We start from the raw sequence: 26,608 nt of genomic DNA, 5'->3' as shown, positions 1-26,608 counted from the left end.
TGTGCATTCTTACCTGTTTTAGGGGATGAACCACAAGGTGGTGTGAGTCTAGGACAACCTCGTTCTTAGAATGGGATAATTATGTATAAATTATATGTTAGGAGGGGTATTCTTTACAATGATCTAACAAACCCAAGTGCAGTGGGGTTCTAGTGTCAGTCAGGATCACATTAAATTATAGCAAGGGTTTCAAGCAAGTCTTACCCAAGATTCATTGAAATGATTTATATTGGAGTGGTTGCTAAAATCCTGTGAAATATTTAGTACTAATACACTGTAATCTCTTTGTTCTGGCTTAACTATTACACTGAAACAATTACATTTTGTTTCACGGGATTTTGAAAACCACTAATGAAAGTCCTATGTTGTTTGTTTTTAAGCTGGTAGAAGGGGTTGTGCCTTACAAACTTGTAAGCTCAGGGGGGGTGTTTATTACATATACGGTATTGCCATATGACTGAACCCAGCCTCTGCTAATCCTGGTCACATGTCTGACTGATGCAGTTTTTTGTAAGTCCTGCCCCTTGACTAATATGCTGGCTACAGGATGTATTTGGTGTCTAGTAAGAGAATGGACTGCCCCTTATATCATCTTTTTCCTTTTTGGGGGCTGGGGGCATCAATCCTAAGAACACACATTCTTTTATGCTATAAAAGTAGTAACCAGAGGCAATGTTTCCTATGAATATTAAATGGCAAAAACAATATTTTGGTCCTAAGAATTTTCAGAGCATTCACTTACAATGAAATAGGAAAACTGGTAGCAAAGTGCCACCTATGACTTCAGTTCATTTCCAAACAACAGTAATTCCTGCCATAAAGCTTTTGCATACAAGTAGAGAATTTTGCCAACATGTACAATATCCTGGGAGCTGAAAACAGTGTCTGAGAGAGTGAATCCAAGAGCAGAGGGCAGGAATCCTCTTCCATATTCCACCATCCATGTATTGGCTTCCCAGCTGACGACTGTGACCTCTCCTTGTACATGGATGACATGGTCTCCTGGTTTATATACAGTAGTTTGTAGGGAGCCTTCTTTCCACTGAGTAAACTTGCCGGAAATCAGTGTATCAGAAATGTTTGCCCAGTACCTCCCTGCAGGGCAAACATTAATACAGGCCTGTTAATATAGGTTGAAGTTTTATGCTAAAAATGCCTCAACTATAGTGATAATAAAAATGCCCAAAATTATGTTTCAAGATGCAGCGTGTACTACTAAAATTTCGTTTCATGCCCCTTTTTTGACAGGGGAGGGGTGTTCTTACTCCCTCTCATTTTAGCTCAGGCAACTGATTCAAACAAGTGACCCATAGGAATGGACCATTTCATATTTGATGGGGGGAGTGGCTGATCCACAAATAAAAATCAAGCAAAGCTCAGGCCCTTAAAAAATAGAGCAAGTAGAGACAGGTAAAAAAAACGCCACATCCTTTGGAAAAAAAACATTGATCATCAGAACTGTCTGGGGAAAAAAATTTAGCAAATAAATAATCTGTCCCTTACCTGAGTGGCCTGACGTATCTACCGCAGTACCGAAAAACAGGATGTACTCAGTCAAGGATGCATGTAGAAGGCACATAGAGGCCTTCCAGCCACCGGCATACATAAACACCCACTCCTGGTCCTGGACGGGCAAGATATGGCCAGGATACGCCTGGTCAAGATGGAAGGCCACTTTTCCAAAAATTCTTTCTGGACTTCCACCTATAGAATAAAAGGGTGTCATATAAAGGTTGGTTACCAATGGGCTAAGAGTGGAGTCGGCCCATATATGCATACCTTGATTTCCATAGAACGAGTCAGAATTACGTACGAGAAAGTGTAAATGATGTTTGTTGATCCCATGTACGGTACCTCTAGCAGTTGAATGGCCTGTGATAGTATTACTTACCACTTTTTAAATGCTTTTTGGTGATATCCGATATATCTTTAGCGTCAAAAACATAAGTTTTTGTTTTCATCCAATACTTGACACAGAAAATGGCCAAACATGCCCACAAACAAAAGAAAATAAAACTTTTGGTGAAACCCATGTTTCGTTTTTCGAATTTGGAGCCATGTGTCAGCGGCATTACCAAAGAGCAGGCTACTTTATGTACAAATGATTAGATTTATTATCACTAGGCCTACTCGGTCAATGACAAGATGGCGGTCGATCAACAGGTTTTCATGTGTGAGGAAAAATTCGCTGAAAACAGTTCGTTTCAATCATGGGAAGCGTTATAGAAATGGATGTCACAAAAGGTAACGATAATGAAATGATTAAGCGATTCTTCTGACAAATAATAAGGAAAAAATGTCAATAATACTTATGAAGTTTGCTTCCACGTGTGATCGTGATAGTTTTTCCTTACAGAAGATACTCATTACTCGTACCTATTATTGGACACTATAGATTTGCACTACAATTTCACGTGTTGTATACATAAATGAATCTTGGATTTTGCATAAATAAGTCAAAATTATGCATGTTTTTAACTGAAATACCAGAGACAGTAAAAGTAAACAAATGTAGTTTGCAAAAGGCATGTTAAATTTTAGTTTTAAGGTAAATCTTCAAGGCGGTAGCTGGGGATTTTTTGCAGGGGGGGCAAACCTGCTCCGATATTTCGGCTTAACTGCAGAATACCCCTCCACTTATTTGCATTTTCCTTATATTTACTGGCACGTTCTATAGAAATTAAGGTGTGAGGTCCCATTGTTAACACTTTGTGGACGGGTATTCTGCATTTGCTGTTTCTTCAGTGGCAGACACTAGTTTATACCTCAACAAAGCAGGTATCAAAGCCAGAAACATGATGAAATTCAATTTGCTTCAGTATATCTTTTTTCCTAGGATTGAATGCCCTGGGGGGGGGGGGGGGGGGGGGGGGGGGGGGGGCGGGGGTTGACCTGATAGGGGATGCTTGTCATATTTTTTAGAGCCTTAGGTATTTTTAGGGGGGGGAGGGTCTGAAAAAAAATAGGCTTTTCTACTGCAAATGGTATTTTTTGGGTTTGCAGAAAAGGGCATTATGAGCCAACGTTTTCTAGATTTTCTAATACTTCGATTTCTAAACAAAACATTGTCATTCATGACTTTTTTTTATACAATTGGATACTTAAATCTGGCTTTTGGTATTTTGGGGATAATTTTTTGCTTATTTTATAGGAGTATTTCATTTTTAATTTTCCGACGAGCATCCCTATCACTTTTAACCTGAAGAACCACCCCCCTCCCCCCCCCCCCCCCCCCCCCCACCACCACCCGGGATTGAATGACTTACCCAGTTCCAAAGTTGACAATCTCATTTGTAAAATATAGGTGTATACCAAAAGCTGAAAAACCCATCCATATCTCAAGATGAAAAGATCTCTCTGGTATCCTCTGCCTGGCAGAGTGATAAATGCTTCATTCCCAACAAGCATCAGGTGTTGCTGGACTGGGTTTGCCAGGAAATCATTAATTCCTACAAGAAAGATTTCAGGTATACTACAAGAGATCTTCCTTCTTTTTTCTGAGGAGGGGAGGCAAATCAGTAAGAAGATCTGATAGAGGTATCATGCCCAAAGGCCCAAATCCTAACCCTATTTAACCCTGAAGATTGTGTTTTATATGATATGGTTTCATTTTGGGATGTTCTGTACCCTACCAATGGGAACCAATTTTAAAGTGTATTGCTAATATTATTGGGTACTTAATCATTGCATTTTAACTTCATCCAGAATACTGGATTGTCAGTTTTATATTAAATGAAATTAAATATTATTTTAAATGATTATGCCACTCTCTGCAATGTTACAGTATATGGATATGTGTATCCCTTTACTGTGTGTGTCTCTACCTGAGATTCCAAATCTGTTACTTCTGGACCTGAAAAGTTTGGAGGAAAAAGTTTAAACACACAACACACATTTCACTTCATGGTTTTCTGTTAATTTTCATTGTGTTATAGGGCAACAGAAAAGTCTTCAAGCTCTCTTAAAGGTTTATGGATCTTTACTGTTAGCCTGTTGGAAAATTTAGCTCATCAAATATCAACAGTGTCTGTGGTAATTAAACCTCATCTGTTACAGGTATGCAGAATAGAATAATAATGTAAGATAAATTAGGAAAGCTATTATAATCATGTATAATAACCCTCCTAGCTAGACCCTTTTATGGTCAGGATCATCCAAATATATCTAATTCAGCAGTGAATTTTATCTTAAATGCTGATTCAAATCTTAAAGAAAATTATCCATTCCATTGCTACATTAGGTCACATGAAACCAAAAATACCCACACAAATGTTAACACCAAATAATAATATTAAATCATAAATTAAAACAGACAAAGTTTTCTCTCCTTGGGTTAAAGTAACAATGATTCTTTCATATCTTTTGATTATAGGTATTCACAGATCTCTTCACTCAGCAAGCCTCTAATAAATTACCGGAATTCCAGCCTGTGGTACAGTGTTGTATACTCATTCTTACATCAGATAAGCTTGCTACATCTTGGCTTACCAAGTTTGAAAGCTTTGTGAGTAAAAAAGTATTTTTCTTCAAACCCCATCATAAAATGTGAATACCAATGAGTACATAATAAAACGCATATATGTGCTAATCACCCCGCCCATGCAACATGCTTTATTAACACTCATCTCAGACAGGCAAACTAATATGTCGACTAACTACTGAAGGTAGTGCCTGAGTAGGGACAATGCTAGGGATTAAAATTGTAATTTCTTTGAAGAGAGGTGAACTGGAGAACCCAGAAAATACAGTACTTGGTTCATAGGCCAGAACCTAACAAACTGAGCTCTTGTTGAAAACAGGAATCAAATCAAGTTGTAGGGTACTATTAGACTGGTGGTATGCCAACCATGTCACCTCAACTGCAAACAAACAAATGGCTAAACAAGGACTCACAACTGTCACCATTTGACTCATTGCAATGGAATTGATTTTTCAGGTGCACTTTGTGTCTTCTGTTTTGCTTGCTTCAGCATCATCGGTGCATCTGCAAGATGATATTCTATCATTGTTACAAGTCTCTCTCCAAAAATATATCCCTTTGCAAAGAAAACAGTCAAATCACAAGAAGGTTGGTAGAGAAATACCATACAGTGAACATTAGCATTCTTGATAGCTGCATACAAAGAAGTAGGGAATGTTTGAAGGATCTACTGATGATGAAGTTTCAAAGGATATGGCATGTAAATTAAACCAGAAACTATTCAATCCTTATTATATCCTCAGAATTACCTTCACCTTCACTCAAATGAGCAAGTAGACTTCCCCAAAGTCCATTGTTTGGTCTGCTTTTTTGGTTGGCTCTCTAAAGTATATTATTCTTTTCTGCCTTAACAAAGTTCACTGACTTTAAAACAAATTCCTGGCATTGCTAGCATTAGAGACATTGTTACTTGCCCATTTTATTTTTGCCTTGTCCCAGCTATTTGAGCGCTTCTGTGAACACCTACTAAACCCTATGATGCAAGTCCATTACAAAATTGTGTCAGAAAAAGCAACGTCTTCCAATATTCAGACCAAGATCTGTGAGTGTGTGGGTGATGCACTGTTTAGAAGGTAACACTATTAATGTAGCTCATAGAGATTCCTCTTTTTTTTAGGCCTCTATCCAGGGAATGGCCTTGAAATAGGGGGTGGGGAAACCAGGGTGGGAGAGGGGCTGAGAACAATTCTGCTAAGTGTGTAAAACAATCCTCCTATAAGTGTGTAAATAACTACACGCCTCAAATCCTTGCTACACATCAGATTTAAAGCATCTAATAGCCAAGGATGGTAAGGGTGTATCTTGCAGAATATTTATTTTAATTGTTTAATGGTTAAACATTCCAAAGTAGTGGCTCAAATCCAGGGGTGCAGGGAGGGGTGGACATGTACAGGGAGGGCACACACACCCTTGACTTCAAAAGAGCTGGTCATTTCATACCTTCTCTGAATTTGCCATATATACATACATTAGATGACAACCGCATATAGACAACCACCCTAACCCTGACCCTAGCCTTAACACTAACTCTATGGGAAAGCATGCCATTTCTAATGAAAGATAGTGAAAAACTTATACATTTTACCATATGATATCAAACCTATCAACCTCCGAAAATCTTAAGGTTTTAGAACTTTTTGGGGGAGAGGTGGGGTATATTTTTTTGGGGGGGAGGAGTGGGTTTAAGCTTGCAGGCGTTTGCTGTATAGAAAGCTCTCACTAAGAAGCTCTCGCTAAAAAGCGGGAGATTTGGAGCTTAAAGTGTGAGAGCAGGAGAAGGGATCCAAAATTTTTAGACTTATGTGGGAGAGTTGAAAGGTATGTGATATTTATCACTGCCACCCTTTGAGACAAATCTTGGTTATCGCATGTAATTTCCCTTATCACCATTTCAGTTCTCTAAATAGGGCTTTATTTCAGGGACCCTCTGTTAGAGTTCCCATCAGCTCTTAGAGCTCTGTCTGCCAACCAAGAAGGCAGTGTAAAGAATGCCAATACTTCACCAAGCAAGAGGTCACATCATGGCAGCTACCCAATACAGCTATTTAAAACCCTTAGGCTTCTTCTAACTGATGATCCATGGAGTAAGGTGGGTGTTTGTACTGTTTCTGGGTTACCTGTGTGTTACACAGGGGTACATCAAAGGGGGTGGGTGGGGCAGTGTGGCATTGTGTGGTCCCCCCCCCCTAGTTTGGGATGGTGCTACACCCCTTCTTGAAATCTTTTATAACTGTTTTCGATCCTCCCTTGTGACACATGATGTGTTGATTTTAAGTGATTAAAGAAAGCACACGCAAACAATGGTTTATTTTTCAACAGTACAATGTTGGATTTAGAGGTATCTAAAGGGGGGTAGAGCTTTCATGGTTCTCAGCAACAGCAACAACTGGGCAAGGCAACCATGCAGCACTAACTGTTCATATTATTCTGACCACCTGTCAGAAGTTATAGGAGTGGAATCTTATAAAATTGTTTTATTGTGTCTGTCACAGGAAAGCTCCAGCAGATCAACACCCTTGGCAAATTTTTTTCCTCAATTACTACGGGAGTTCCTGAAGGCAAGGCGGTAAGATCTTTATTGAAAGCAGTAGTGTCCTTATTACTAATGTTCCATTGTACATAGCTCAGTGTTAAATTGACATGTGGTTCCAGTGGTTTCATTATTATTGAGATTCCATTACACATAAGCTCTTTTACTTGAAAATCGCACGACAGCCATTGCAGCTTGGTATGTCAATGCCCCTTTGGTAATGCAGACAATTGTAGACACTAAAGATGGACTCCACCTTCTACAGGGACTAATCTTAAATGTCCCACAACTATGGGTTTGCTACTGTAGCTATATTTGTAAGTAGGAACTGCCATTTAGCATAGTCGTTCAAGCATCAAGGGATACTTACAGTGCAAGCTTTAAGTTACACCTCTAAAAAAGTAGTTTGAACCCTGATCGACTTGCTTAAGAAGCAAAGCCTGTACCACTGAGCGGTCAAGCAAACATACCATGGCTCTTTCACCCTTTTTATGCAATTTTTAAATGATTGTGTTTCTGAATAACTTGTCCACTTGTTGATATAGTTCCATTGAGAATACAGCTGCAGCATTTGAGTTTCATTTCTTCATTGAGTTGTGTGCCCTGCTTGGTGTAAGTCCATCAGATCCTGGTGCTATCGCTAATACAAGAGTTCTACATCTAGTTCATGACATGCTCTCTACCCTACATGCCTATGATGTGTACCAGGTCAGTGCTTGTCTTACCATAAGAATGATTTAATCTTTATTCTTAGGAGGTTACAAATGTAATTTTATCTAGGCATATCTACATTAGCTTATTTACTATATGAAAGTCAAGCACAGTATGACATGGTGGGTAAAGTTCTAATAGGAACAGATCCATATATTTCAAATGACATTTCAACTGGACATTAACATTAACTTTGTTTGTGATTAACCTGATACTTCACATTTGGGCTGATGGGCTTTGATAGACCCTTATTGCTTGATTGTTTGTATTGTCAATACCTTTTATATGTAAGGTATGCCCTATAATTAAAGTGTGTTTGTTTCTTCAGGTTGCAGAGGATAACACAAGTGGTGCTGCCCAACTCAAGTGGTTCTCAGAGTTTACAAAGCAACTAACAGAATATCAACCAAGGTGTACCACTTTCGCACAAATAATAATTTCTTTCTGTTTTGTCCCCTTTTTCCTCGCCTTTTTCACACTCCAACTGAGTTAAATGTAGATTGTGTTTGTGTAAGTGCTTATTATAAATTCTTTAAGGGTGTACTGACATTAGTGTTGCTCAGTAACGACGTTGCTAACCCGGTGGCGTTGAGTGCACACGCAATTCGTCATTCGCAAGCTTTCTTGAAGTAAAAGAAACAAAAATAATATGTGTTCCAAGTTCCCAAAACTTTACTTTAAGTTGATCTCAACCTGACCTTATTTCCCATGCTTGTAAAATCAAAGGAGCATTTAGCAAAAATTTTCAAGCCAACGTTTGTGATGCCCAAGTTTTCAATTTTCACTACCTGCGCGCGCTGCAAACATCTGTTGCAAACGCTTGCACCCTCAAAACTTATTTTGAAGAAGCGCTTGCTGTATCCGAATTTTTAAAATACTTTTTCAATTTAGATCATGACATTACAGATATCATTTCTTAGAAGTGTAAATACCACCAAACACTTGAATTTGTTTTTAAACTTCATCTCAATGTTATCATCAGAGATATCAGTGAGATATCAGTGTGTCTGTGCAGGCTGACTGTGCACGCGCAGGCTTTGTTCACTTTCTGCGTTTTTAGAAAAAAGCTTTTATTGTTGCAAAATTATTTCAAAACGAAATACTTTTCCAGTTTTCCTTTTTTATTAAAGCCTCCTTTATATAGCCAAGCATGGATATAGCGTTAATCTGACAGAAACGAAAATACAGTCTAAGCTCTCTGAGCGACCGCTCTCGTAAGCGACCAGCCCTGATAACGACCACGATCATGAATCACCGATTGAATTGTCACACAAACTCTGTAATTCTAAGCTCTCGTAAGCGACCAACTTATCGGTGTGACCAGCTCCGTTAACGACCGCAATTTCAAAACACCAACTGAGATTTTCTTTTATTTTTAAGCTCTCGTAAGCGTCCACAATGATTTTTGGCTTTACAGCATCAGTCAACACCTGATAAACATCATATCCAATGCATACTGAAATCACATATAAAGCGGAAATGTTGTAATGTTTCAAAGCTGCCTTTCCAGTAGAAAACTATTAAAGAGTTCCATAATTTCAATTTTCTAACTTCAATTTCAAACATTTCTTTGTCTCCAGTGTTTCGGTACATATTTACTGTACTAGCTGGGTTTAGAACTTGTCTTTATTCGGCCATTGCAAGTCGAGTGTTCGCTCTGTACAAGTCCGCTGACTCCTAGCGGGCGCTACCACAGGGAGACCGATCATATCGTAACATCCAGAAAGTGTGTAAATGCAAGGGATCTCTAGTCCATTGCCAGCTCCACGATTTATCCTTTTTTTAGTTACAATAGCCATCCACTAGTTTGTTGCACGCTTTAGAAATCGGGTAACAAAAGACGCCATGCGATCGTCGTAGACGCATAAGATATTCTCGTGACGAAAAGCTTAAGTCGTCGATATAAACTAGCATAACGAGCTGTTTTGCGTAGAATTAATTGCTATTAAATAAAACAACTCACTCTCATGATAAGTCAAATACCTGTTTTTAAAATCAAGCAATAAACCAAAATATCACAGCGTTGTTATTATCACAATAACTTTTAGATTCCATTTCAATTAAGCTTCCGTAAGCGACCAACACCTATTGTTCAGACCAGCTCCGTTAACGACCACAATTCTCAGTTCCCAAGGTGGTCGCTTACGAGAGCTTCAACTAATATCAAATAATCTGGATTTCAGGACCTTTGAAAAATGGTTAGAAAATAATTCCTCAATCATTTCTAAAACGCATTCTTGGCTTTATGTGTCCGTCTGTCAAGATTCATAAAACGTATTCAATATTTATTTTTGGGCAAGTTTACTTGAAATATTTGCTTTTTTCTGTATCTATGACGTCACATGATGACGTCACATGATAGCGCCATCAAAATGGTCAGCACACTTGTGGTGGTCAACTTGGCAAATATCAGACCTTTATTAGTTTTTACAAGGATTTTATGCTATGTTCAGTTTTCCTTAGCAACAGATGTCAGAACACCCTTAATGAGCTTCACATTTGTACATAGTTTACAGATAAAAACCGTTACACGCAGTCTAAGGTCGTGTGAGTTAGTGTGTTACTACTGTTGCTGGGGATGGTGCCAGTGTACCCAGCAGCTCTTTTACATCCAACAATATAGTTTACCGTAGTGCAGCTCTTATCTCAGAAGACAAGGGACTCACTGTCTACAATGAGATAAACCTGACATAGGTTTTAACTTGACTATCACGCTTGAGAAGCTGTAGCCTGCTAGCCGGCTCTCCGTAGCCTGCGTAGCAGCTCAAGGGAAGGGGAGGGAGACTTGAGCCACTACGCAGGCTAGCTCTCCGGAGTTTCAGGATAAGAGCAGGCTAGAGAAGCTTTGCACCAGCCTCTTCCCTCCTCAACCATACCTTTCTCTTTTTTGCCTTACTTTACTCACTTCTCTATTAGTACTCACTGTCTCGCGCTGTTTCACACTCTTGTTTGTTTGGTGTAGTGTGGAGGTGTTTGACTGCCACACCATGCTACTGAAAATGAACCACCGAATCCTTGAGCCTCACCTGCAAGATATTCTCAAGCAATTCTGGATGAACTGCAACTTTGTGAGTTCTTTTAGTCTTCAGTTATGAACTAGTTGTAGCTCTCTTGACTATTTTTTTTGGCCATAGGATGAGAGATTAGAAGAGTCACAAGATATCTTCTTGACTTCTCTTGTCCAAGTTTACTCTAAATTAAGACAGGTATGTAGCTCAAAGTCTTCCACTTAAAACATATTGTGAAATCACGGGTGGTTCAGTTTGCTAGCGCATCAGTGGAACGTCCCAAGCTTCATGTGAGCTTACTATAGTTATGTCAATTTAAGTCAAATTCAGAGCAGAGAAACAGAAAGATACTACCCATGATTCGGGAATAGAACCCGTTTCACCAAAGATAAGAGGCCCATTACACAGATGTGCTGTAGCACACTTGGTCACCTGTTATTCCATCAGTTAATAAAACAATTTTAGATTATTTTTCTCGAAATTTCAGTAATTTGTCTAATAATGTGGAATGAAAACATTAACCAAGGTATGGCTCACTAAGGTTCTTTAATGTGATAATGGATAAGAAAGAAACAGAGCCTATATTTTCACTTCAAAAGGGTTGGGAAAGGGTTGTAAATATTCTTACAGATAATGCTTATCGCAAAATATTTAGAATTCTTTTTAAAATGTTTTGCATGTTCAGCTTATTCGGTCACATTTATTTTAGTTCGACAGATTTGTTCACCATTTGTTGGGATCACTTAAAGTCTGCAGCGTCAGCACACCATGGAAAGGCTTTCTGTCACGATTCACTCTTGAGTAGGTGCAAATCAATTCTCCTTACTTTTTTATTATGTCTTCTTAATCGATGTGTTAGTTAGAATTAATTATTTAATATAACTTGAATGGATACAGTGTTAAAAAAAAATTTAAAGTGTAATTTTTTTATTTATATTGATTAGCTTAACACAACAGTTCTCCTAACTCCTTACTACTATTCCTTTCTAATCAATGTGACAGTAAGAATTTGTTATTTAATTAGTTTGTTATTTGTTTAGATTTTTATATTTTGAGGTTCACCAACCAATTCTCCTTACCTTTTAGTAAATCTTGAATGTTATAGGCTGGTCACTCATTGTGAGACTTTGCCAATTGGTTCAGTGGTGGGGGTGTGGACAGTGCTGTGCGACGAAATTGAGAATGAGTGTGTTCCTGCAGTCAGTGCAAGCTCCAAGGTAAGACACATAACCAGGATGTGCAGGGGGGGCCAGGGGCGTACGCAGGGGCAAGTTGCAGTCAAAGCATTCAGCAATGAGGGCGTGGCCCCTCATCCCGCATCCCCGTGAAGATTTCATAGCTTCCGCTTTTGGGTTTGAAATTGGCGTCAATGCATCAGACTTTTGAGAATATTACACGATCCTCTGTCATCCTCGATCTGAAAAAGGACTTCAGTCGTTGCGTGGCGCTAAACGACATAACAATATGTTTGGAAATCATCTGTAGACTATCATGATTAAGAAAATTTTAGTTTTTATCCTCATCATATATATAAAACTACGTACATAAAAATTAATGAGTAAACATTTGACTTTTCCCCTCATTATGCAAATAAGATCGCCAAATTTTTTGCAGTCCAGTGACTGCAGGCCTATAGGCTGCGCACGCCCCTGGGTGCGCCCTGGGTGATCACATGGTCTGCATTGGTTGGCAAAAAGTTGTAAACACTGTTAGACGATTGGGTTTATTATCACTGCCATTATCATCATAGTCCTCCAGCCCCACTACCCTCCAAACCATCATGAATTCGACAGAGGAAAAAAAATGGCATGAAATTTTCCAATTCTCAATATATAAGCTCAAGATTCCGCATACAAGCCCAAAAGCTTAATTCCAAATTTTAAAGAAATTTTGAAGCATGAAATTTAGGTATTAGCGAGCAAAGTTGTCTTAATTTCTGATCAGAGCCAGACTTCTCCCTGAAAATGTGGAGAATTCATACTTTGAACATTTGAAAATTGCACTTCAAGCCTCATATCTTGAAGACGAATCCATTCCAAAAACAACTTTTTTTGATATGTTGGTTTACATAACATTAGGAACCTCTATGCAAAAATTCAAGCTTACCGAAGTTAACCAGACCTTTTTTTGGGAAAACTTGCTGTTGTTTTTTTTTTTTTTTTTTTTTTGCTCTGTCTTCCACATCACTGAATCAAATGATCGAATTAACTTCCCAGATGGAGGCATTCTATCATCTAGAGCGAGTTGTGTCGTTGTTGCAAGTCTTTCTGTTGAACACTTCGTTTGGTGATGTCACTGAGCACAAGCAGAGCAAGGAGGCCACTGCTACGCTGGCTAAACTCTTCCAGAGATCCGTCGAGAAAGTACTCATCCCTTTGATAAAAGCTCAAACAGAAGTGGCTAATAAAAAGGTGATTTTTTTTAAAAGGACTAATTGTACGACATTATTACATGAAAATAATAAATTTACCAAGTTATTAGGTCTTTATTGCATAGTCATAACGGACTTATCTTGTTTCATCAGTTTTTGCTGCCAGCTCGTTTCTTTCTTCTTAGCTGTGTAGCTATCTTTCGTGAATGGTTATTGATTTTCTGAGGCGCATATTTGTACTCTTTACAGTGCCGTGTATCTTTGCAAGTTTTCTCGCTCGTTGTTCTGCAAATTCTACGAGAGCTTGAGGCGTTCCTTTCCAGATTCAGCGTCCTGAATAATGCGGAGGAAAGCAGCTTGTTGCTGGATGATCACTGGCGTGTGATGCTTTCTCAGTATCGAGGAAAGAAAGAAGATCCAAGAGTTAGATATCTTATGGTAAGCAAACATTGCACCTAGTTTTTATAGTGCGGCGCGCGCCGTGCGTGCATAAGATTCGTATGGTCCTGTGTGATATTCTATTTTTGTCCAGGCTAGGCTATGCATGTATCTGATTCGTATGGCCCTATGTGATATTCTATTTTCCTTAAGGCTATGCTATGCATGCATGAGATTCGTATGGCCCTATGTGATAGTCTATTCTTCCCCAGGCTATGCTATGCATGCATGAGATTCGTATGGCCCTGTGTGATAGTTTATTCTTCCCCAGGCTAGGCTATGCATGCATGAGATTCGTATGGCCCTATGTGATAGTCTATTCTTCCCCAGGCTAGGCTATGCATGCATAAGATTTGTATGGCCCTGTGTGATAGTCTATTCTTCCCCAGGCTAGGCTATGCATGCATGAGATTCGTATAGCCCTATGTGATATTCTATTTTCCCCAGCCTAGGCTATGCATGCATAAGATTCGTATGGCTCTATGTGATATTCTATTTTCCTCCAGGCTATGCTATGCATGTATCTGATTCGTATGGCCCTATGTGATATTCTATTTTCCTTAAGGCTATGCTATGCATGCATGAGATTCGTATGGCCCTATGTGATAGTCTATTCTTCCCCAGGCTATGCTATGCATGCATGAGATTCGTATGGCCCTGTGTGATAGTTAATTCTTCCCCAGGCTAGGCTATGCATACATGAGATTCGTATGGCCCTATGTGATAGTCTATTCTTCCCCAGGCTAGGCTATGCATGTATCTGATTCGTATGGCACTATGTGATAGTCTATTCTTCCCCAGGCTATGCTATGCATGCATGAGATTTGTATGGCCCTATGTGATAGTCTATTCTTCCCCAGGCTAGGCTATGCATGCATGAGATTCGTATGGCCCTATGTGATATTCTATTTTTCCCAGGCTATGCTATGCATGCATGAGATTCGTATGGCCCTATGTGATAGTCTATTCTTCCCCAGGCTATGCTATGCATGCATGAGATTCGTATGGCCCTATGTGATAGTCTATTCTTCCCCAGGCTAGGCTATGCATGAATGAGATTCGTATGGCCCTATGTGATAGTCTATTCTTCCCCAGGCTAGGCTATGCATGCATGAGATTCGTATGGCCCTATGTGATAGTCTATTCTTCCCCAGGCTAGGCTATGCATGCATGGGATTCGTATGGCCCTATGCGATAGTCTATTCTTCCCCAGGCTAGGCTATGCATGCATGAGATTCGTATGGCCCTATGTGATAGTCTATTCTTCCCCAGGCTAGGCTATGCATGCATGAGATTCGTATGGCCCTATGTGATATTCTATTTTCCCCAGCCTAGGCTATGCATGCATGAGATTCGTATGGCCCTATGTGATATTCTATTTTCCTCCAGGCTATGCTATGCATGTATCTGATTCGTATGGCCCTATGTGATATTCTATTTTCCTTAAGGCTATGCTATGCATGCATGAGATTCGTATGGCCCTATGTGATAGTCTATTCTTCCCCAGGCTATGCTATGCATGCATGAGATTCGTATGGCCCTGTGTGATAGTTTATTCTTCCCCAGGCTAGGCTATGCATGCATGAGATTCGTATGGCCCTATGTGATAGTCTATTCTTCCCCAGGCTAGGCTATGCATGCATAAGATTCGTATGGCCCTGTGTGATAGTCTATTCTTCCCCAGGCTAGACTATGCATGCATGAGATTCGTATAGCCCTATGTGATATTCTATTTTCCCCAGCCTAGGCTATGCATGCATGAGATTCGTATGGCTCTATGTGATATTCTATTTTCCTCCAGGCTATGCTATGCATGTATCTGATTCGTATGGCCCTATGTGATATTCTATTTTCCTTAAGGCTATGCTATGCATGCATGAGATTCGTATGGCCCTATGTGATAGTCTATTCTTCCCCAGGCTATGCTATGCATGCATGAGATTCGTATGGCCCTGTGTGATAGTTTATTCTTCCCCAGGCTAGGCTATGCATACATGAGATTCGTATGGCCCTGTGTGATAGTCTATTCTTCCCCAGGCTAGGCTATGCATGCATGAGATGCTTATGGCCCTATGTGATATTCTATTTTCCCCAGGCTATGCTATGCATGTATCTGATTCGTATGGCCCTGTGTGATAGTCTATTCTTCCCCAGGCTATGCTATGCATGCATGAGATTCATATGGCCCTATGTGATATTCTATTCTTCCCCAGGCTATGCTATGCATGCATGAGATTCGTATGGCCCTATGTGATAGTCTATTCTTCCCCAGGCTAGGCTATGCATGCATGAGATTCGTATAGCCCTATGTGATAGTCTATTTTCCCCAGGCTAGGCTATGCATGCATGAGATTCGTATGGCCCTATGTGATAGTCTATTTTCCTCCAGGCTATGCTATGCATGCATGAGATTCGTATGGCCCTATGTGATATTTTATTTTCCCCAGGCTAGGCTATGCATGCATGAGATTCGTATGGCCCTATGTGATATTCTATTCTTCCCCAGGCTAGGCTATGCATGCATGAGATTCTTATGGCCCTATGTGATATTCTATTTTCCCCAGGCTAGGCTATGCATGCATGAGATTCGTATGGCTCTATGTGATATTCTATTTTCCTCCAGGCTATGCTATGCATGCATGAGATTCGTATGGCCCTATGTGATAGTCTATTCTTCCCCAGGCTAGGCTATGCATGAATGAGATTCGTATGGCCCTATGTGATAATCTATTCTTCCCCAGGCTATGCTATGCATGCATGAGATTCGTATGGCCCTATGTGATAGTCTATTCTTCCCCAGGCTAGGCTATGCATGCATGAGATTCGTATAGCCCTATGTGATATTCTATTTTCCCCAGGCTAGGCTATGCATGCATGAGATTCGTATGGCCCTATGTGATATTCTATTTTCCTCCAGGCTATGCTATGCATGCATGAGATTCGTATGGCCCTATGTGATAGTCCATTCTTCCCCAGGCTAGGCTATGCATGAATGAGATTCGTATGGCCCTATGTGATAATCTATTCTTCCCCAGGCTATGCTATGCATGTATCTGATTTGTATGGCCCTATGTGATAGTCTATTCTTCCCCAGGCTAGGCTATGCATGCATGAGATTCGTATGGCCCTATGTGATATTCTATTTTCCTCCAGGCTATGCTATGCATGTATCTGATTCGTATGGCCCTATGTGATAGTCTATTCTTCCCCAGGCTATGCTATGCATGCATGAGATTTGTATGGCCCTATGTGATAGTCTATTCTTCCCCAGGCTAGGCTATGCATGCATGAGATTCGTATGGCCCTATGTGATAGTCTATTCTTCCCCAGGCTAGGCTATGCATGCATCAGATTCGTATGGCCCTATGTGATAGTCTATTCTTCCCCAGGCTATGCTACGCATGCATGAGATCCGTATGGCCCTATGTGATATTCTATTCTTCCCCAGGCTAGGCTACGCATGCATGAGATTCGTATGGCCCTATGTGATAGTCTATTCTTCCCCAGGCTAGGCTACGCATGCACGAGATTCGTATGGCCCTGTGTGATAGTCTATTCTTCCCCAGGCTAGGCTATGCATGCATGAGATTCGTATGGCCCTATGTGATAGTCTATTCTTCCCCAGGCTAGGCTATGCATGCATAAGATTCGTATGGCCCTGTGTGATAGTCTATTCTTCCCCAGGCTAGGCTATGCATGCATGAGATTCGTATAGCCCTATGTGATATTCTATTTTCCCCAGCCTAGGCTATGCATGCATGAGATTCGTATGGCTCTATGTGATATTCTATTTTCCTCCAGGCTATGCTATGCATGTATCTGATTCGTATGGCCCTATGTGATATTCTATTTTCCTTAAGGCTATGCTATGCATGCATGAGATTCGTATGGCCCTATGTGATAGTCTATTCTTTCCCAGGCTATGCTATGCATGCATGAGATTCGTATGGCCCTGTGTGATAGTTCATTCTTCCCCAGGCTAGGCTATGCATACATGAGATTCGTATGGCCCTATGTGATAGTCTATTCTTCCCCAGGCTAGGCTATGCATGTATCTGATTCGTATGGCACTATGTGATAGTCTATTCTTCCCCAGGCTATGCTATGCATGCATGAGATTTGTATGGCCCTATGTGATAGTCTATTCTTCCCCAGGCTAGGCTATGCATGCATGAGATTCGTATGGCCCTATGTGATATTCTATTTTTCCCAGGCTATGCTATGCATGCATGAGATTCGTATGGCCCTATGTGATAGTCTATTCTTCCCCAGGCTATGCTATGCATACATGAGATTCGTATGGCCCTATGTGCTATTCTATTCTTCCCCAGGCTAGGCTATGCATGCATGAGATTCGTATGGCCCTATGTGATAGTCTATTCTTCCCCAGGCTAGGCTATGCATGCATGAGATTCGTATGGCCCTATGCGATAGTCTATTCTTCCCCAGGCTAGGCTATGCATGCATGAGATTCGTATGGCCCTATGTGATAGTCTATTCTTCCCCAGGCTAGGCTATGCATGCATGAGATTCGTATGGCCCTATGTGATATTCTATTTTCCCCAGCCTAGGCTATGCATGCATGAGATTCGTATGGCCCTATGTGATATTCTATTTTCCTCCAGGCTATGCTATGCATGTATCTGATTCGTATGGCCCTATGTGATATTCTATTTTCCTTAAGGCTATGCTATGCATGCATGAGATTCGTATGGCCCTATGTGATAGTCTATTCTTCCCCAGGCTATGCTATGCATGCATGAGATTCGTATGGCCCTGTGTGATAGTTTATTCTTCCCCAGGCTAGGCTATGCATGCATGAGATTCGTATGGCCCTATGTGATAGTCTATTCTTCCCCAGGCTAGGCTATGCATGCATAAGATTCGTATGGCCCTGTGTGATAGTCTATTCTTCCCCAGGCTAGGCTATGCATGCATGAGATTCGTATAGCCCTATGTGATATTCTATTTTCCCCAGCCTAGGCTATGCATGCATGAGATTCGTATGGCTCTATGTGATATTCTATTTTCCTCCAGGCTATGCTATGCATGTATCTGATTCGTATGGCCCTATGTGATATTCTATTTTCCTTAAGGCTATGCTATGCATGCATGAGATTCGTATGGCCCTATGTGATAGTCTATTCTTCCCCAGGCTATGCTATGCATGCATGAGATTCGTATGGCCCTGTGTGATAGTTTATTCTTCCCCAGGCTAGGCTATGCATACATGAGATTCGTATGGCCCTGTGTGATAGTCTATTCTTCCCCAGGCTAGGCTATGCATGCATGAGATGCGTATGGCCCTATGTGATATTCTATTTTCCCCAGGCTATGCTATGCATGTATCTGATTCGTATGGCCCTGTGTGATAGTCTATTCTTCCCCAGGCTATGCTATGCATGCATGAGATTTGTATGGCCCTATGTGATATTCTATTCTTCCCCAGGCTATGCTATGCATGCATGAGATTCGTATGGCCCTATGTGATAGTCTATTCTTCCCCAGGCTAGGCTATGCATGCATGATATTCGTATAGCCCTATGTGATAGTTTATTTTCCCCAGGCTAGGCTATGCATGCATGAGATTCGTATGGCCCTATGTGATAGTCTATTTTCCTCCAGGCTATGCTATGCATGCATGAGATTCGTATGGCCCTATGTGATATTTTATTTTCCCCAGGCTAGGCTATGCATGCATGAGATTCGTATGGCCCTATGTGATATTCTATTCTTCCCCAGGCTAGGCTATGCATGCATGAGATTCGTATGGCCCTATTTGATATTCTATTTTCCCCAGGCTAGGCTATGCATGCATGAGATTCGTATGGCTCTATGTGATATTCTATTTTCCTCCAGGCTATGCTATGCATGCATGAGATTCGTATGGCCCTATGTGATAGTCTATTCTTCCCCAGGCTAGGCTATGCATGAATGAGATTCGTATGGCCCTATGTGATAATCTATTCTTCCCCAGGCTATGCTATGCATGCATGAGATTCGTATGGCCCTATGTGATAGTCTATTCTTCCCCAGGCTAGGCTATGCATGCATGAGATTCGTATAGCCCTATGTGATATTCTATTTTCCCCAGGCTAGGCTATGCATGCATGAGATTCATATGGCCCTATGTGATATTCTATTTTCCTCCAGGCTATGCTATGCATGCATGAGATTCGTATGGCCCTATGTGATAGTCTATTCTTCCCCAGACTAGGCTATGCATGAATGAGATTCGTATGGCCCTATGTGATAATCTATTCTTCCCCAGGCTATGCTATGCATGCATGAGATTCGTATGGCCCTATGTGATAGTCTATTCTTCCCCAGGCTAGGCTATGCATGCATGAGATTCGTATAGCCCTATGTGATATTCTATTTTCCCCAGGCTAGGCTATGCATGCATGAGATTCGTATGGCCCTATGTGATATTCTATTTTCCTCCAGGCTATGCTATGCATGTATCTGATTCGTATGGCCCTATGTGATATTCTATTTTCCTCCAGGCTATGCTATGCATGCATGAGATTCGTATGGCCCTATGTGATATTCTATTTTCCTCCAGGCTATGCTATGCATGCATGAGATTCGTATGGCCCTATGTGATATTCTATTCTTCCCCAGGCTATGCTATGCATGCATGAGATTCGTATGGCCCTATGTGATAGTCTATTCTTCCCCAGGCTAGGCTATGCATGCATGAGATTCGTATGGCCCTATATGATATTCTATTCTTCCCCAGGCTAGGCTATGCATGCATGAGATTCGTATGGCCCTATGTGATAGTCTATTCTTCCCCAGGCTAGGCTATGCATGCATGAGATTCGTATGGCCCTATGTGATATTCTATTCTTCCCCAGGCTAGGCTATGCATGCATGAGATTCGTATGGCCCTATGTGATAGTCTTTTCTTCCCCAGGCTATGCTATGCATGCAGAGATTCGTATGGCCCTATGTGATAGTCTATTCTTCCCCAGGCTAGGCTATGCATGCATGAGATTCGTATGGCCCTATGTGATAGTCTATTCTTCCACAGGCTAGGCTATGCATGCATGAGATTCGTATGGCCCTATGTGATATTCTATTTTCCCCAGCCTAGGCTATGCATGCATGAGATTCGTATGGCCCTATGTGATATTCTATTTTCCTCCAGGCTATGCTATGCATGTATCTGATTCGTATGGCCCTATGTGATATTCTATTTTCCTTAAGGCTATGCTATGCATGCATGAGATTCGTATGGCCCTATGTGATAGTCTATTCTTCCCCAGGCTATGCTATGCATGCATGAGATTCGTATGGCCCTGTGTGATAGTTTATTCTTCCCCAGGCTAGGCTATGCATGCATGAGATTCGTATGGCTTTATGTGATAGTCTATTCTTCCCCAGGCTAGGCTATGCATGCATAAGATTCGTATGGCCCTGTGTGATAGTCTATTCTTCCCCAGGCTAGGCTATGCATGCATGAGATTCGTATAGCCCTATATGATATTCTATTTTCCCCAGCCTAGGCTATGCATGCATGAGATTCGTATGGCCCTATGTGATATTCTATTTTCCTCCAGGCTATGCTATGCATGTATCTGATTCGTATGGCCCTATGTGATATTCTATTTTCCTTAAGGCTATTCTATGCATGCATGAGATTCGTATGGCCCTATGTGATAGTCTATTCTTCCCCAGGCTATGCTATGCATGCATGAGATTCGTATGGCCCTGTGTGATAGTTTATTCTTCCCCAGGCTAGGCTATGCATACATGAGATTTGTATGGCCCTGTGTGATAGTCTATTCTTCCCCAGGCTAGGCTATGCATGCATGAGATGCGTATGGCCCTATGTGATATTCTATTTTCCCCAGGCTAGGCTATGCATGCATGAGATTCGTATGGCCCTATGTGATATTCTATTCTTCCCCAGGCTAGCCTATGCATGCATGAGATTCGTATGACCCTATGTGATAGTCTACTCTTCCCCAGGCTAGGCTATGCATGCATGAGATTTGTATGGCTCTATGTGATAGTCTATTCTTCCCCAGGCTATGCTATGCATGCATGAGATTCATATGGCCCTATGTGATAGTCTATTCTTCCCCAGGCTATGCTATGCATGCATGAGATTCGTATGGCCCTGTGTGATAGTCTATTTTTCCCCAGGCTATGCTATGCATGCATGAGATTCGTATGGCCCTATGTGATAGTTTATTCTTCCCCAGGCTATGCTATGCATGCATGAGATTCGTATGGCCCTATGTGATAGTCTATTCTTCCCCAGGCTAGGCTATGCATGCATGAGATTCGTATAGCCCTATGTGATATTCTATTTTCCCCAGGCTATGCTATGCATGCATGAGATTCGTATGGCCCTGTGTGATAGTCTATTTTTCCCCAGGCTATGCTATGCATGCATGAGATTCGTATGGCCCTATGTGATAGTTTATTCTTCCCCAGGCTATGCTATGCATGCATGAGATTCGTATGGCCCTATGTGATAGTCTATTCTTCCCCAGGCTAGGCTATGCATGCATGAGATTCGTATAGCCCTATGTGATATTCTATTTTCCCCAGGCTAGGCTATGCATGCATGAGATTCGTATGGCCCTATGTGATATTCTATTTTCCTCCAGGCTATGCTATGCATGTATCTGATTCGTATGGCCCTATGTGATATTCTATTTTCCTCCAGGCTATGCTATGCATGCATGAGATTCGTATGGCCCTATGTGATAGTCTTTTCTTCCCCAGGCTATGCTATGCATGCATGAGATTCGTATGGCCCTATGTGATAGTCTATTCTTCCCCAGGCTAGGCTATGCATGCATGAGATTCATATGGCCCTATGTGATAGTCTATTCTTCCCCAGGCTAGGCTATGCATGCATGAGATTCGTATGGCCCCATGTGATATTCTATTCTTCCCCAGGCTAGGCTATGCATGCATGAGATTTGTATGGCTCTATGTGATAGTCTATTCTTCCCCAGGCTATGCTATGCATGCATGAGATTCGTATGACCCTATGTGATAGTCTACTCTTCCCCAGGCTAGGCTATGCATGCATGAGCTTTGTATGGCTCTATGTGATAGTCTATTCTTCCCCAGGCTATGCTATGCATGCATGAGATTCATATGGCCCTATGTGATAGTCTATTCTTCCCCAGGCTATGCTATGCATGCATGAGATTCGTATGGCCCTATGTTATAGTCTTTTCTTCCCCAGGCTATGCTATGCATGCATGAGATTCGTATGGCCCTATGTGATAGTCTATTTTTCCCCAGGCTAGGCTATGCATGCATGAGATTCGTATGGCCCTATGTGATAGTCTATTCTTCCCCAGGCTAGGCTATGCATGCATGAGATTCGTATGGCCCTATGTGATATTCTATTCTTCCCCAGGCTAGGCTATGCATGCATGAGATTCGTATGACCCTATGTGATAGTCTACTCTTCCCCAGGCTAGGCTATGCATGCATGAGATTTGTATGGCTCTATGTGATAGTCTATTTTTCCCCAGGCTATGCTATGCATGCATGAGATTCGTATGGCCCTATGTGATAGTCTATTCTTCCCCAGGCTATGCTATGCATGCATGAGATTCGTATGGCCCTATGTGATAGTCTTTTCTTCCCCAGGCTATGCTATGCATGCATGAGATTCGTATGGCCCTATGTGATAGTCTACTCTTCCCCAGGCTAGGCTATGCATGCATGAGATTTGTATGGCTCTATGTGATAGTCTATTTTTCCCCAGGCTATGCTATGCATGCATGAGATTCGTATGGCCCTATGCGATAGTCTATTCTTCCCCAGGCTAGGCTATGCATGCATGAGATTTGTATGGCTCTATGTGATAGTCTATTTTTCCCCAGGCTATGCTATGCATGCATGAGATTCGTATGGCCCTATGCGATAGTCTATTCTTCCCCAGGCTAGGCTATGCATGCATGAGATTCGTATGGCCCTATGTGATAGTCTATTCTTCCCCAGGCTATGCTATGCATGCATAAGATTCGTATGGCCCTGTGTGATAGTCTATTCTTCCCCAGGCTAGGCTATGCATGCATGAGATTCGTATGGCCCTATGTGATATTCTATTTTCCCCAGCCTAGGCTATGCATGCATGAGATTCGTATGGCCCTATGTGATAGTCTATTCTTCCCCAGGCTAGGCTATGCATGCATGAGATTCGTATGGCCCTATGTGATAGTCTATTCTTCCCCAGGCTAGGCTATGCATGCATGAGATTCGTATGGCCCTATGTGATAGTCTATTCTTCCCCAGGCTATGCCATGCATGCATGAGATTCGTATGGCCCTATGTGATAGTCTATTCTTCCCCAGGCTAGGCTATGCATGCATGAGATTCGTATGGCCCTGTGTGATAGTCTATTCTTCCCCAGGCTAGGCTATGCATGCATGAGATTCGTATGGCCCTATGTGATAGTCTATTCTTCCCCAGGCTAGGCTATGCATGCACGAGATTCGTATGGCCATGTGTGATAGTCTATTCTTCCCCAGGCTATGCTATGCATGCATGAGATTCGTATGGCCCTATGTGATAGTCTATTCTTCCCCAGGCTATGCTATGCATGCATGAGATTCGTATGGCCCTATGTGATATTCTATTTTTGTCCAGGCTAGGCCATGCATGCATGAGATTCGTATGGCCCTATGTGATATTCTATTTTCCTCCAGGCTATGCTATGCATGTATCTGATTCGTATGGCCCTATGTGATAGTCTATTCTTCCCCAGGCTATGCTATGCATGCATGAGATTTGTATGGCCCTATGTGATAGTCTATTCTTCCCCAGGCTAGGCTATGCATGCATGAGATTCGTATGGCCCTATGTGATAGTCTATTCTTCCCCAGGCTAGGCTATGCATGCATCAGATTCGTATGGCCCTATGTGATAGTCTATTCTTCCCCAGGCTATGCTACGCATGCATGAGATTCGTATGGCCCTATGTGATATTCTATTCTTCCCCAGGCTAGGCTATGCATGCATGAGATTTGTATGGCCCTATGTGATATTCTATTTTCCTCCAGGCTATGCTATGCATGTATCTGATTTGTATGGCCCTATGTGATAGTCTATTCTTCCCCAGGCTAGGCTATGCATGCATGAGATTCGTATGGCCCTATGTGATATTCTTTTTTCCCCAGCCTAGGCTATGCATGTATCTGATTCGTATGGCCCTATGTGATAGTCTATTCTTCCCCAGGCTATGCTATGCATGAGATTTGTATGGCCCTATGTGATAGTCTATTCTTCCCCAGGCTAGGCTATGCATGCATGAGATTCGTATGGCCCTATGTGATAGTCTATTCTTCCCCAGGCTAGGCTATGCATGCATGAGATTCGTATGGCCCTGTGTGATAGTCTATTCTTCCCCAGGCTAGGCTATGCATGCATGAGATTCGTATGGCCCTATGTGATAGTCTATTCTTCCCCAGGCTATGCTACGCATGCATGAGATTCGTATGGCCCTATGTGATATTCTATTCTTCCCCAGGCTAGGCTATGCATGCATGAGATTCGTATGGCCCTATGTGATATTCTATTTTCCTCCAGGCTATGCTATGCATGTATCTGATTTGTATGGCCCTATGTGATAGTCTATTCTTCCCCAGGCTAGGCTATGCATGCATGAGATTCGTATGGCCCTATGTGATATTCTATTTTCCTCCAGGCTATGCTATGCATGTATCTGATTCGTATGGCCCTATGTGATAGTCTATTCTTCCCCAGGCTATGCTATGCATGCATGAGATTTGTATGGCCCTATGTGATAGTCTATTCTTCCCCAGGCTAGGCTATGCATGCATGAGATTCGTATGGCCCTATGTGATAGTCTATTCTTCCCCAGGCTAGGCTATGCATGCATCAGATTCGTATGGCCCTATGTGATAGTCTATTCTTCCCCAGGCTATGCTACGCATGCATGAGATCCGTATGGCCCTATGTGATATTCTATTCTTCCCCAGGCTAGGCTACGCATGCATGAGATTCGTATGGCCCTATGTGATAGTCTATTCTTCCCCAGGCTATGCTACGCATGCATAAGATTCGTATGGCCCTGTGTGATAGTCTATTCTTCCCCAGGCTAGGCTACGCATGCATGAGATTCGTATGGCCCTATGTGATAGTCTATTCTTCCCCAGGCTATGCTATGCATGTATCTGATTCGTATGGCCCTATGTGATAGTCTATTCTTCCGCAGGCTATGCTATCCATGCATGAGATTCGTATAGCCCTATGTGATAGTCTATTTTTCCCCAGGCTATGCTATGCATGCATGAGATTCGTATGGCCCTATGTGATAGTCTATTCTTCCCCAGGCTAGGCTATGCATGCATGAGATTCGTATGGCCCTATGTGATATTCTATTTTCCTCCAGGCTATGCTATGCATGTATCTGATTTGTATGGCCCTATGTGATAGTCTATTCTTCCCCAGGCTAGGCTATGCATGCATGAGATTCGTATGGCCCTATGTGATATTCTATTTTCCTCCAGGCTATGCTATGCATGTATCTGATTCGTATGGCCCTATGTGATAGTCTATTCTTCCCCAGGCTATGCTATGCATGCATGAGATTTGTATGGCCCTATGTGATAGTCTATTCTTCCCCAGGCTAGGCTATGCATGCATGAGATTCGTATGGCCCTATGTGATAGTCTATTCTTCCCCAGGCTAGGCTATGCATGCATCAGATGCGTATGGCCCTATGTGATAGTCTATTCTTCCCCAGGCTATGCTACGCATGCATGAGATTCGTATGGCCCTATGTGATATTCTATTCTTCCCCAGGCTAGGCTATGCATGCATGAGATTCGTATGGCCCTATGTGATATTCTATTTTCCTCCAGGCTATGCTATGCATGTATCTGATTTGTATGGCCCTATGTGATAGTCTATTCTTCCCCAGGCTAGGCTATGCATGCATGAGATTCGTATGGCCCTATGTGATATTCTTTTTTCCCCAGCCTAGGCTATGCATGCATGAGATTCGTATGGCCCTGTGTGATAGTCTATTCTTCCCCAGGCTAGGCTATGCATGCATGAGATTCGTA

The 26,608-nt window shown here is 41.8% G+C and overlaps 2 protein-coding genes across 5 annotated transcripts in view; one reads left to right on the top strand and one right to left on the bottom strand.

Annotated features, from left to right (window-relative positions):
• Positions 1-600: 600 nt before the first annotated feature.
• Positions 601-2,087, bottom strand: LOC5518479 (sigma non-opioid intracellular receptor 1). The gene is made up of 3 exons (XM_001638383.3): positions 1,892-2,087; positions 1,504-1,704; positions 601-1,095 (listed from the first exon to the last, which is right to left on the bottom strand). Exons 1-3 carry the CDS (start codon positions 2,070-2,072, stop codon positions 776-778), a joined length of 702 nt encoding a protein of 233 aa, XP_001638433.2. The 5' UTR covers positions 2,073-2,087; the 3' UTR covers positions 601-775.
• A 22-nt stretch (positions 2,088-2,109) lies between these two features.
• LOC5518481 (unhealthy ribosome biogenesis protein 2 homolog) overlaps positions 2,110-26,608 on the top strand; it is a 40,447-nt gene continuing 15,948 nt past the window's right edge. For all 4 annotated transcript variants that reach the window (XM_048734227.1, XM_048734228.1, XM_048734226.1 and 1 more), the window contains exons 1-16: positions 2,110-2,244; positions 3,305-3,467; positions 3,936-4,056; positions 4,373-4,504; positions 4,937-5,068; positions 5,420-5,553; positions 6,401-6,569; positions 6,973-7,046; positions 7,556-7,718; positions 8,050-8,132; positions 10,684-10,789; positions 10,856-10,927; positions 11,439-11,530; positions 11,835-11,946; positions 12,946-13,140; positions 13,350-13,538. In XM_048734227.1, the coding sequence (XP_048590184.1) occupies positions 2,211-2,244; positions 3,305-3,467; positions 3,936-4,056; positions 4,373-4,504; positions 4,937-5,068; positions 5,420-5,553; positions 6,401-6,569; positions 6,973-7,046; positions 7,556-7,718; positions 8,050-8,132; positions 10,684-10,789; positions 10,856-10,927; positions 11,439-11,530; positions 11,835-11,946; positions 12,946-13,140; positions 13,350-13,538 (1,971 nt within the window). In that variant the 5' untranslated portion in view covers positions 2,110-2,210. The remainder of the gene's footprint in view (positions 2,245-3,304; positions 3,468-3,935; positions 4,057-4,372; positions 4,505-4,936; positions 5,069-5,419; positions 5,554-6,400; positions 6,570-6,972; positions 7,047-7,555; positions 7,719-8,049; positions 8,133-10,683; positions 10,790-10,855; positions 10,928-11,438; positions 11,531-11,834; positions 11,947-12,945; positions 13,141-13,349; positions 13,539-26,608) is intronic.

Source organism: Nematostella vectensis, chromosome 11 (genome assembly GCF_932526225.1).
Source record: "Nematostella vectensis chromosome 11, jaNemVect1.1, whole genome shotgun sequence".
Taxonomy (NCBI): domain Eukaryota; kingdom Metazoa; phylum Cnidaria; class Anthozoa; order Actiniaria; family Edwardsiidae; genus Nematostella; species Nematostella vectensis.
Note: the sequence above shows the minus strand (reverse complement) of the source record. Positions and strands in the feature narration are given on the sequence as shown.